The sequence below is a fragment of the Protopterus annectens genome, chromosome 11.part0 (assembly GCF_019279795.1).
Source record: "Protopterus annectens isolate FY-2018-M chromosome 11.part0, PAN1.0, whole genome shotgun sequence".
Classification (NCBI taxonomy): Eukaryota; Metazoa; Chordata; order Ceratodontiformes; family Protopteridae; genus Protopterus; species Protopterus annectens.
Genome location: NC_056745.1, coordinates 1349192534 through 1349205149, shown reverse-complemented (window position 1 = coordinate 1349205149; position 12616 = coordinate 1349192534). Strand labels below are relative to the sequence as shown.

Below are 12616 nucleotides of genomic sequence, written 5' to 3'. Positions count from 1 at the left end.
TTCTGCACAAATAATGGTAAGTAAACACAATACATTCTATTGCTTTGTGTAAATTAAAAAAAAATGTTTAGGTAGTGGCATGACAAATGTAGTTAGTTTTTAGTGAGTTTGGTGTTTTACAGGCTGGATTAATTGGATGGTGATCTATCTGGCTTTTGGTCACTGGATTTCTGACTTAGGTTTTGAGGTGCCTTGATTTTGATATGTGGGTGCAGCATATTTTGATACATGTCCCTAGACAGCTTTTTTTTTTTTTTTTTTTTTTTTTTTTTTTGAGGGAGTTATGCAGATTTGGCAGGATTATTCTCACTTGAACCAGTCAATGTAATCACAGTCGCCTTACTGACTCTACTTTATTTAGATGGGTTGTTTTTTATATACACATTTATGTAAATGATTTTATTTTAGGTGGGTCTACGGTTCTATAGCTAAGCTGTTACAGTTTGAATTTATTAGGTTTGTTTTACCGTATGTTGTAGACTATACTGTGTTTCTGTGTTTGCGTTTTTAAAGCAAGGTTACCTCTTACAGTTCAATAAAACCTTTTTTTTTTTTTCAGGGTTGGGGTTCTTTTAACTATTTCCTTCTACCTAGCTCCAAGTTCCAAATTCTGCATGGCATGACTAACTTAAACGAAGTGGTGACAGATTGAAATCAATGACTGTAGTTAGGGAAATTGTAGTTCAAGGCAATAACAGCAAGACCACTGATGATCCCGCTTTGGTATCAGATAACCACACAGGCAGACTTTATTTTGCCAATTAACCCGGGGAGTTTCCACTGATGAATGCTAGGATACTTGGACAATATATGTAGCAACGAGCATCACAGGCCTGAACAGAAGAATGCCACTTATGGGCAGATGTTAGCCCTGGTGAACCCCAATCAATTCCATATCTGACTGCACGTCAGATGCAGGAATAAAAGGTTAACCCCTACTGACTGGATTGGCTTCTGACATCTTAACTTTTCCTAATGCCCACCAAGTTGTGTATCATATCTACAAAGTCAAAAAGCATCTTCAGGAAATGCTTTTTACATGCCTAAGATGATGTTTTGCATTTAATCCAAATAAGAACCATATTAGATTAAAATATTAAATAGTGATATTCATTACTTCTGCACTTTACTGTTATGACCTAAAATTCAGCCACAGGAGAGAAAAAGCCGCCAGCAATCTCAAATTCTCTTAAACTAGAGAACAGGACAAAATGTTTAATCTAATTTCCCTTAGGAAATCATTTAGTCCAACTTGCTTTACAAATGATGAACATGTTCAAATTACAAAACATAACCCCAAACTGGAGGAAGGGCATCATCTCAAATCACAGGTACAGTTTTGAAGTGAATTAAGAGGCAGCGATACAGTGGTGCACTCCACAAATGATAATTTAATGAAACACAAGCACACACACTAATGTACATCTATACAGACACAAAATAATGGCACAGCTTCCATTTACAAAATGGTGAAAAAAAAGAATTCTTGGCTTAAAATAAGACGCAAAGTGACAGTAATCTAGGGTTATGGTATAATGTTTCAGACCATTTGTATGTCTATCTTTAAAATATTGTTCAAAATAATCTTACCTGAAGTATCTTTTCTGACTACTACTATTCTTCTCCATGGCATCAAGTGAACCCATTCCTCTGTACTTCTTCAGTCTCACGCCATCTGAGAAGTAGTACTCACCAGGGGCCTCAGTTGTGGCTGCCAGCAAGGAACCCATCATCACTTGAGTAAAGAAAAAGAAAGTTAGGTAAAATGCATGGAATGTGTTAGCATCATGTGTGACACTCATTCCAGTAACCAAGCAGGCTTCAAGAAAAAGCTAGGACAAAAAAGAAAAAAAAAATCTGAATATTTCCATTTAATTGTTGTTTTTTTATTTATATTAATCATTTGCTCCGTTTTACTTATACAAGCTTTTAACCACAAATTGTTAAAGACACTCTACCTGGTATGCAACATCTTCCTTACAAAATGCTACACTCAGAAAATAGTATAATAAGGATACTACACAGCAGTCTTGATAGCTCTCCCTCTGAAGAGGTACTTCGAAATATATGTCAAGGAGATTCATCCTCGATAGCTATGAGCTCCAATGGATGTGGAGCAGATAATGGGGATTTCAACGCTGCCAAAATAGTAATCAATTCAAACCTAGCTATTTTTGATAGTCCTGCACTAGCAGAGCGCTCAGACCTTTCCTTCAGGTCTGACTCCCTATCTTTGCCTCTGGACCTACTTTTTCATGGGCTAGCTCTACCTTTTCTAGGTTTTCATGGATATGGAGGCAGTAAGCCCTTGATGGCCAGCCTTCTTCTCTTGTCTGACAAGCAGTGTTGACCAAAAGCCTTGCAGATGGAGCAATCAGTGCTCAAACATGCCACCCTGCCAAACAAATCACATTGCTCATGACAACCCTGGGGAATTCTATACTCTTCACGGAAGAAAAACTCTTCTCATTACTAGTCTGCATAGTAGAACAGGCACACTGCAACAAAAATGTAAATACCACAGCACTGACTAAAATAGCTAGCAATAAGAATAAGAAAAAAAGGTGGGGGTGTATACATCAACACCAAGAACTAGGCTATCAACATTTTTTTTGAAATATATGACAGGCAGGACTAAAGCCCATGCATCAAGGAAAAGTTACCAGAAAACAAGTGAAAAGGGGCTGAAAGCAGAAGAACTAAAAGTAAAGGAAAAAGTACCAAAAACTGCTGAATGAGTAAAGATCTAGTACAAACAGCAGAATATTTTAGCTCAGAGTTGCTACTACATCTGAAAGCGGACATGGCAAACTAAATTTGATAAATCTTTGCAACCAGGTGCATTGTGGGAGGAAAAGATTTAAAGGGGCTCGAGGCTGGATCACTAGTTTTGCCAGGGAGATCTGACAAGTTACTCAAGGACCCAATAGTTGGACTTGAAGAGCAAAAATGAATATGACGCAACAAAACCTTGAACATGGCAGAGCTGCCCATTTTAACTAGAGCACTCATGAGCAGTGTACTTCAGACCACAAAATAAGGTGCCTTGAAGCAAAATTCTTCTCCCCAACAGTCTCCACCTTTATCAACAGTGTATACACAGAGTAGATGCACTGTTGCAAATCTTCAAATTGGGATATACAGTATGTGCGTAGGTAGTCCATGGTCAGATCACGCCAAAGCTTTAACATCCCCACCCCCATCTGCAGGGTTTTGTCCAATGCTCTCCTACCAAAGGCCCAGACATGCATCAGCCAATGCCATCTACAAAACTTTCCTCCCTTACATGGGCCAGGGAAAACACATAACCAGAGCCTTATCAGACTCTATGGCATAGTCCCAACTACTCAAAGTCCACCCTCAAAAGGCCATAATTCTCTCCTCCAGATAGTATGCAAAGTAGGGAAGTTGGCCTAGTGGGAAGAGGAAATGAAAGATATCCAACAGGAAAGTACAGTTCTGTAAAAATCTTACCATAACAGATGTCCTTCGCTTCACCGTTTCAGTAATTAGTACTCTGGGGATCTGCCAAGGATAGTCCAAAGTCTGGCCGGTATACCAAGGTCTTAAGATCTTGTATGCTCTGTACATCACATGTATGCTCCCTGTACAGGAAGTAAGGGCATAAAAGGAGATATACAGACAGTCACCCAGAAGTGAACTGCTCCAGTAAACAGTCTCCACAGGACAAATGAGGATATGCGCATCCACAGTGAGAAAATGTAGATGGAAAAGTGAGACCCTTGGCCAGGAGGGTAACCAAATCAAAGTCCAAAATAAAAAGTTTGTCCCTTAGGGAGAGTACAAAAGCTCAAAGAAAGCAGTGGGAGTTGGAAGGAAGGAAACAGCCCTCAACAAACCCATGCAGGATAGCCCCAGCAAAACCTGCGCTGGCCCTAGAAAGCATATCCAGTTTATAATGCTTAGTAAAGGTATGCACTGACGACCAAATGGCACCATCAAGGGTGGACTTGCTACCAAAGCCCCTGAAAAAGGCACAAGAGGAGGCAACAACCTTAGGTGAATGAGCCCAATTGAAATAGACAAACACCTGCCATGAAAAGAACAAAAGGAAATGGCCTTGGACATCCAGGAGGAGATGGCTTGCTTAGTAAAATCAAAACCAATGTCTTAGGATAAGAAACAAAAATGGTCACACTTATGGACTTCCAAACAATACCTGAGCTATCTGTGCAAATTCAAGGCATGCAGGACCCTCATTAGCAAACACTGGAAAAGGAAAAAAGAAAAAGTTATACTGCTGAGTTTGAGGACAACTCTAACAGCCTTGGGCATAAGAAGGATTAGTAAGAAGAGGCAACCGGTCTCGGTGAAAAAAAAAAAAAAAAAAAAAGAGGAATGGTCATTAGGGTCTGCAGCTCATAAACCTAAGAAGTAAAAACAAGCAACCAGACAGCCTTCCAATTAAAGTGTTAGAGAAGCTGAAACTGCAGGCTCAAAATAAGCCAGAGTCAATTTTTCCAAAACAAAATTAGGGTCTCAAGGAAGAGGAATAGGGTTCCTGGGGGGCCTAAGATGTAGGATGACTAAGAAACTGACCTGAACACAAGAAGCCAGAGGAGGAGTCAAGGGCAGACAGGCAGAAACAGCTGACAAATGGACCTTTACAGAATAGGAGAAGCCAGACTGAAGCAACTTGCACAAATAGGACAGAACCAGAGACCCCCCCCCCCCCCGAACTGAAAAAAGGTCCTGGCTATGAGCATGGCACCAGACATGCATCCAAGTGGAAAAGAATTTCTAAGACTCCTGGTTGCGGGTATTCTTGCCTCTTGTAAAACCTGAGCACATTGTCAGAAAAGAGGCGCCTAAAATGCGATGAAAACTATCATCCAGTGTCTGCTGAAGAGTGGACAAGTGAAGATGGATGAGTGGCCCCTTGTCCTGTGATATCAAACAGATGAGGTAAATTTGTGCTGACCATACCTGGAAAGATGCAATAAGAGTGGGAACCCGTGCTGTCTTGGCAAAAGACAGTCAGTAACAAGACTTTTGGGGAGTCCAGCTGAATCTTCTGCAGGACTCCTGGAAGCAGAGGAAGAAGAGGTAGGGCATAGACAAACATTTTTTTCCAAGGAAAAGAAAGGAATCTGCCTTCCACACCAGATGGCATAGCACTTTGGAACAGAAAAGATGGAGCTGCCTGTTCAGAGGGGAGGCAAAAAAGATATACCTGAGAAACACTTCAATGGAATATGTCCAGAAACACATCTGTGAAGCATCTATTTCTGAGGCTGGGTTTTGGACCTACTCAAGAAGTCTGCCACTAGATTGTGCTCTGAAGGAATATACACTGCCTGAAGAATTAGCCGGTAACCGATTATAGGCTGGCTCTGCAGGCCTGGGATCTGGCTAAGAATAGACCCTGAACTTTCAGGTGACCACAGGAAGCCTCCTACCATACATCTAAAGTGCGGATGAACAGTTCTTGAAGGAACCAGATGCTGAAAGGGGAGATCTGGGTTGAGCGCAAGTTGCTGAATCCACCACTCTAATTCTGGCTTGAGACAAGGAAGGAAAGGCGCTCTGAAATCCAGAGGATGGAAATGCTGAAGCCAAATGTACTTTGGGTACCACTGAAGGTTCCGCATATGCAATCTGGCAAAAGTACTGAAATACAAGAGGCCATGAATCCTAAGGCCCAAAGAAACTTCCTGGCTGGAACTGCAGGCAGAGGAAGAGGAGACTGAAAGAATGCGGTCAAGGACAACACACCTTTGGAGCTGAAGAGAGGCCAACACGGTCACCATCTGAATCCAGCAGCCCAGACACATGATCCTGAGAAGGAGACAGGATAGACTTTTGGAAGATGACAGCGAACCCATGACTCTGAAGGAGGGATATGGTGAACTCCAGAGCCTGCAATAGTTAAATGGCAGGACGTGCCTGAATCAACAGGTTGTCTAAATAAGGAAAAATCTAAATGCCTTGAAACCTGCAAAAAGCAAATCACAGGAGTTAAGCATTTTGTGAATACCCTTGGGGCAGTATACAGGCCAAATAGCAAAGCAGAGAACTGAAAATGAGGGAGAGAGAGCAAAACACAAACTTCCTGAAAACAGGGTAATGTATCTGAAGGATGCTTACATTCATATTCCTAAAGACACCAGAAATGCCTGAGGCAGCAATACAGGAAACGAAGTTGGAAGAGAAAGCATCTTAAAGGAAGAAACCTTGGGAAAGGTTTTGATCAAGGGACAGCTCCAGAGTAGGCCTCCAGGTGCTCTACCTTTGACGCACCAGGAACATTCTGGAGTAGAACTCTTTCCTCCTTGAGAAGGAGGGACAGATTGAATGGTCCACCAGGAACCCAAGCATCTCTGAGAAAGGAGCGAGAGACATCTACACCATGATGTAACCTTGACGGAGGATGGACAGAACCCAAGAATATGAGGTAATGAGTTGTCACAGTCTGGAAAACAGAGAGCCGAAGAGACAAGAGAACATGGCCAAGAGTTGGGGGTAAAATTTCAAATACATGCAGGCTTGTCAGGAAAAGGCTTCTAAGCAACAGGAGCCTGAGAAGACTAAGCAAGAGGCACCTGCCTACCATCCTTCCAGCTTTTAGTGGCTGGAAAGGTGGCCTCATCAGGTCTCACCTTCATGGCTTTAGTGGCCTTACAAAGCTGCCTGGGAACAAAAGCACACCTAGTAGGACAGCTCCTCTGGAACGTAGGAATGGGGGACACAAAAATATGTTAAGTTCCTGCAAAGCTTTACCTTTCTTAAGAAGAGGCAAACATCTCAGCAGCAGGAGTCCCAAAGAGATTATCCAAAGGAGCATCCACCAGCTTGGCCTTAATGTCCTCGGGTAATGACTGCAGACAAAGCAAAACACCTCATTACAGACGTACAGGCATCAACTCTGGAAGAGGCATCATCAGCATCACAGCTGCACTTGAGTGGCGAGCCACCTGAGAGGTAGAACCCAAAATAGAAACAGCAGAGCATTTTCCTTCAGTATCAGGGAGGTCAAAAATAACCTTATTAGCCTGGGCAATCATGGCCATAACATATCTGGTCATGTGGGTCTGGTAATAAATGGCCCTAAAGGCCAAGGTGCCAGCAATATAGACCTTCTTTCCAATCCTCTCCATGGCCCCACTGTTCTTATCAGAAGGCAGGAGGATGGTAGACAAGCAAAAGCTTTGAAGTCTTGTCAGAGGAGACCAACACCACAGCAGGATCAGCAGAAGGACTTTTAAGCAAGAACTGACAATCAGGATCCTTGTAGAACTGATCAGGTTTTGTGGGAGCAGGGGGGTGAGAATCAGGAGGCTTAAGAGGCAACTATACAAGTGTCCAGCAAAGCAGCCAACACAGGAGGTACTGCAAAATGTTTATGCATGTCAACCTGAAGCAGATCATAACTCTTCTGGATATCAAGATATCAGAGTAGAATCCCACTTAAAAATACTCCATCTTCCCGGCTACTGTGCCCCCAAAAGACATCTCCTCCACAGGAGATTTGGAGCCAATGGTTTCCACTTCATCAGAGCCATAAGCCAAGGCAGAAGGCATCTGAGAAGAGTAAGTCTATCCTCAGAGGAATCAGATTCCTTACTCTATTTAGACTAAGTCGTCCAAGGTGGACTAGGCACAGAAACCCCTTGGGGAGGCTTCAGGGAAATTAAAGCATTTAAACAGGCCCGAACGCTTGGTGGCCTTTTCTTGGTAGGGATCAACAGCCAGTGGTTCTGACCCCAGACAAGGTTCAGAGTACCTGCTACCTCTTCCCTGACCAGAATCAGCAGAATCCCTCTAGGGTCCTCAGAGATAAACAATTGTGGTTCCCTCTCAATGCCTGGAACGGACGCCTGCAAAACCTCAGAGGGCACGTGAAAGAAAGTATTCATGCCAGCCTCAGATGGGGTCACTGCAGAGGAATCCTATGTCAACACTAGACGACCTAAAGAGCTATCCCCCCACTTCTAAAGAGACGTCCGGTGGAGGCTAGACAGCAAAAAGATTCAGAGATTTCTTGGCCGCCTTCTTGCCTAATGGTAGTACCCTGGGGTAAACTAATTCAGTCATGCTATGGTGGGCCAACTGTTTAAGCTGCTGGTTCTTAAGATTAATGGCAAGGGAAGACTACCAGCAAGTCTTAGGCACAAATGGCTTACAAATAGTACAGGAAGTATAGTCGTGGTAAGCGCCCAAATGAGAGAGAGATACTGTTTGTGACTATTCTTATGGGGAGTCTGCCTGCCACACTGACATTTTCCCTTCCTTGACTATTAATTCCAAGGTAACAAAAGATAGACAATAAGAAAAAAAGACCCTCAACAGGTAGCTTATTTCATGACTAGGTAACAGCACATCAAAGGGTGTTCAGACTGATGAGAGAAGATGGCGTTCAGACTGGTGGCAAAGAAGTTCTGGGTAACTGCATCCATTAAGTCACCTTTATGCCCTATGTCCTCTGTATGGGGAGCATACGTGTGACGCATAGAAGATCTACAGGCTTTGGTACACAGGCCGGATGTTGGGCTATCCTTAGCAGGAGATCCCCAAGGTACAGAATACTGCAACAGTGATACAGAAGGACATCCACAATAACTCACAGGGCAACAGAAAAGGGGTAAAAAGGAGACAGTGGATTCACTGTTGCAATCTAGATAACATCTACAGCAAGCTTCTAACAACTGTACCAAGTTCGTTGTAGTATTCACTGCTGAAGTCCTCACATTCAAAGAACAATGTTCCAGGAAGGAGAAAGAATGCTGTTAGGATAAGAGGACTTGCAGGACAGTAAAAGAAAACTCTGTTCTGGCCCTAAAAGTTTATCTCTAGACTGCAGTGTTTGGAGAAGGTGTTTCACAGAGAAGAAACAGACAGTGCAGCCTAAGTAACAACTCCACTACTAAGGAAAGCTAGTGGTCAACAGTCTATGAACACTAACCTGGCCTGACAGGCTTGTCATGGTTTAATTACAGAAATGCAGTGAGACAACATTTAGAATGCGTTTACATGTAAAAAGGGAAAGGTAGACCTATTAGCAATAGAAAAATACTTTATGAATTCTTTGGTTATGTGAAAGTAAAATCATGGCCGTCTATGCACATCAGGGGGAAAGCAGGATTTTCTCTCCTGAGCTGTGTCTCTTTAGAAAGAAAACTGGTAGGCAAACAGCCAGATTCAGGGTAATTCTTGATACCACTTTTGGCATGAAAGTGGTGTGGGCAGGCAAGATACCATATTCTGATGAAAGCCCAGGAAAGATTCAATGCACATCAAGAACTGGAACTCTGATATCCTTCTGGTAAAAGGTAAAAGCCACCAAAATATGGCGTCTAAAACAGGTATTACAGGGTGAATGAAGCAGCTAGTTCAAATTCCACTGTACATCAATGCTGCTCCTTGGAAGTCTAAGGTTGAGTTAAGGTCTAGGGTACAGAGGGGCACAGCTCTCAACTGTCCAGATTTTCACAAAAATGTCCAGATTTTTGACTCATTTTTGGTCCATTTCACATAAAACTGTCACTTTCTTGCAAATCACGGTAGACTGAAGTTAGAAAATAATGGCAGACATTTGATTTTCAGACTTCATATTCTTCAGAAAATTCTTGATAATGCAAAAACCTATTTTATCAACTTCCTAAGATTACAAGAGCAATATGTAAAAACTGTCCTCATTTTGGGCCGTTGTACCACCGTTATTTGTGGCTTTGTCGATTTCTTGCTCTAAGAGGTTGGGAGGTATGCAGAGGGGGATCTATTGGGGGAGAGAGGCTGAAACTGCAGAGGCATGCATTTACAGATGTGTAAGCTAAACCTGACTTGTATGTCAGATACTACAGGACCACAACCACTTAAGCTCTTTGGTTTAAGGTCTCTGGAGTGGCACCCGAAGTAGAAACTCTCCATTTATCTATACATGATTTTCTTTTGTTAGGCTACCTAGCCTCCTTCATGTTTAGCACATCCTCAGAATATATGTGCCTACCCAGTATCAGGGTAAGATCATCCAAGCAGTTATCCTTGGTCTGGTGAAGTTTTGTTATAGCAGCGAACCCGTTTTGAGTAAAGAGGCTGACACTCCAACAGCAACACTTGGCAATTTACTGCTGCTATACTGTTAAGGAGGAGAAACCAGCATAGTCTTTGCCAAGACAGTACTATCAGAACTAATTTAGTCTTTCCACTAATGCTAGAGTAGTGCCTTGGGGATCAAAGGAACTGGAAAATAAGGTGTAAAAGCTTCACACCTACCCAATTTAGGGAGAAGGCATCAGTTTCCTCTGCCTTTACAGCTGTTGTCCTCAATGAAATTTTTCGATGGCTTGTTCAGATACTAGGCAAAACAGGTCTATCATCAGTACCACAGTGGTCAGTGTCATTGCATGTACAGATGCCCTGAAAAAGCATTCACACAGTTTCAGAGCACAATGCTGACTAAATGGTGAGATCTCCCTTCTTTATGCAAGGAAGAAGGCACATTTTTATGGGACAGACATGCTGACTCCATCTGTTTCTGTGAGCCACAGGTTCCCGAAACAATTTAGGGCAAAGTCCAGAGTCTGACAGATTCCCTGATGACACTACCAGAATCACGCAGTCAAAGTAGTGATAAATTTGCAAACTCTCTCTCCTCCAACAAGCAACCACTGGAGCCAAACATTCTGTAAATACTCTGGGAGCAGTAAACAAGCCACAGGTAGGAAAGTGAACTGGAAACTCTCCCTTACTGCATTTAAAGTGTTTTTGCTACTGTTCTGTTTCTCTGCAAAAAAATAAATAAAAAAACAGTTCCAAGTTTGTTTCCTGCCTTTCCTGTAACTATGTCTAGTCCAGATACAGATTTGCTGTATCCAGGACTGTTTTGTAAGTTTCGGAGCCCACCAGACCTTTCTGTCTTGGAGGGAAGCCTTCTAGCTTATCAGTGGGAGTGGTAAGCACTAGGTAGCCTATCTACCACAAGAGGAGTTGTTTCTGGTCCAGAAATTTTAGTTTATTGGCCGTTTGGGTATTTTTTCCATCCCTTTCAACTTTCTTGTTTAAAAGCCAGTGTTTGCGCACTGTGCAGGGGCACTCAGCTGAGGTAAACTATTACCGGTGCCAGAAAGTCTGCTCTTCAATTTTCTCCTTAGAACGTTCTTGTTCTTTTACTTCTTGTACTTCAATTAGCATAATCAGCTAGCACTTTAACGGGCTTTTGTAGCATTTATTCTAGCACACTTAGGTGCCATCAGCACTAGCTGTTCCTATGCAGTAACAGCACCAGTACTTATTAGTTATGACCACCCTTCTTGGTATGATTGTAGGGCAAAGGTTCCTGTGCTTTCTCCTGCTAACCTGGTGCACTTGAGCATTCTGAGACAGTGTGGCAACTGTCTAATGTACACAGACAACCCTCTCCTCTTAACACTCATACCTGTGAGAGATGCACTTGTATCACCAAACTGGAAGCAGTGCACGCTCCAACCAAGACCAGACTAGCTGGTCAAGAGAAGGTCAACAACTGCAACTCACTTCATAGAAAGTACAGTTGTGTACACTTACTATAAATGCAGATGTTAGAGCATCTTCACTGTTGCAGTCATTATTGTTGGGTTCTTCCTGCCGGCAGGCAGCCCTCGGTCGGCCAGAATCCCAAAGTCTGGGTCCAGCGTTGGCTGTGTACTCACCCTCCCTGACGTCAGAGCGCCAGGGGTACACAGCTTCCAGCAGACGCCATGTTCTCCAGTTTTTCTTGCCCCAGATGTCAGGTGCCCAAAAGTAAAGGCTAAAAGTAAAACAAAAATGTAACATACAACAAACCCCATACCCTGTAGCAAATACACCTCAGAAGGGTGAAGCAGGGAACCACACCAATAAAAGTATAAGAGGGGACAGGAGGGTGGGTAACCCAGACTGCAACAGTGAAGACACTCGACCATCTACATTTATGGTAAGTGCACACAACTGTACTATGTTCATAGTGTTTCACTGTTGCAGTCATTACTGTAGGGTTGAATCCCAAAGCTGAGATAAAGGGTGGTGGTTATTGAGTAGAAGGGGCGGCTAGAAGGCCTTGCAAGACTGCAGAAGCAAAGCCTGCCCTAGACTTAGAATAAAGAGGGAGATTATAGTGCTTAGAGAAAGTATGTACTGAACTCCAAGTTGCAGCTTCCAAAATATCTTTGGTAGGGACTCCCCTGAGAAAGGCAGCTGAAGTAGTAGCAGCTCTGGTAGAGTGTGTCCTAATTTTTAGTGGGATTTGCTTTCCATGATGAGAGTAACATGAGCAATCCATTTAGAAATGGTCTGTTTTGAAATAGCTTTGCCTTGGGAATTTGCTGCATAAGAAACAATCAGTTGTTCTGTTTTCCTGATATCCTTGGTTGTCCAGGTAAAATCGAAGCTGCCTGTGCACGTCCAAAGAATGCAAGACCCTCTCCCCCTTATTTTGTGGATTAGGGAAAAAAGTTGGCAGGTGAATAGTTTGGTTTAAAGCCACTTTAGAAACCACTTTAGGCATGAAAGTAGGGTTAGTCCTCAAAGAAACCCTGTCTTGATGAAAAATAATGTAAGGTTCCACAGCCATGAGCGCTTGTAACTCCAGAGACTCTCCTGGCTAAAGTTAAAGCCGGTAGGATAACCGTCTTCCATGATA

The 12616-nt window shown here is 42.8% G+C and overlaps 1 protein-coding gene across 1 annotated transcript in view; it reads right to left on the bottom strand.

Annotated features, from left to right (window-relative positions):
• The window catches only part of LOC122815846 (inosine-5'-monophosphate dehydrogenase 1b), a gene marked incomplete in the record, with an annotated part of 1150443 nt that overhangs the window by 530108 nt on the left and 607719 nt on the right, over positions 1–12616 (bottom strand). The window contains 1 exon segment of the mRNA XM_044088659.1: positions 1591–1735. Within this exon segment, the coding sequence (XP_043944594.1) occupies positions 1591–1735 (145 nt within the window).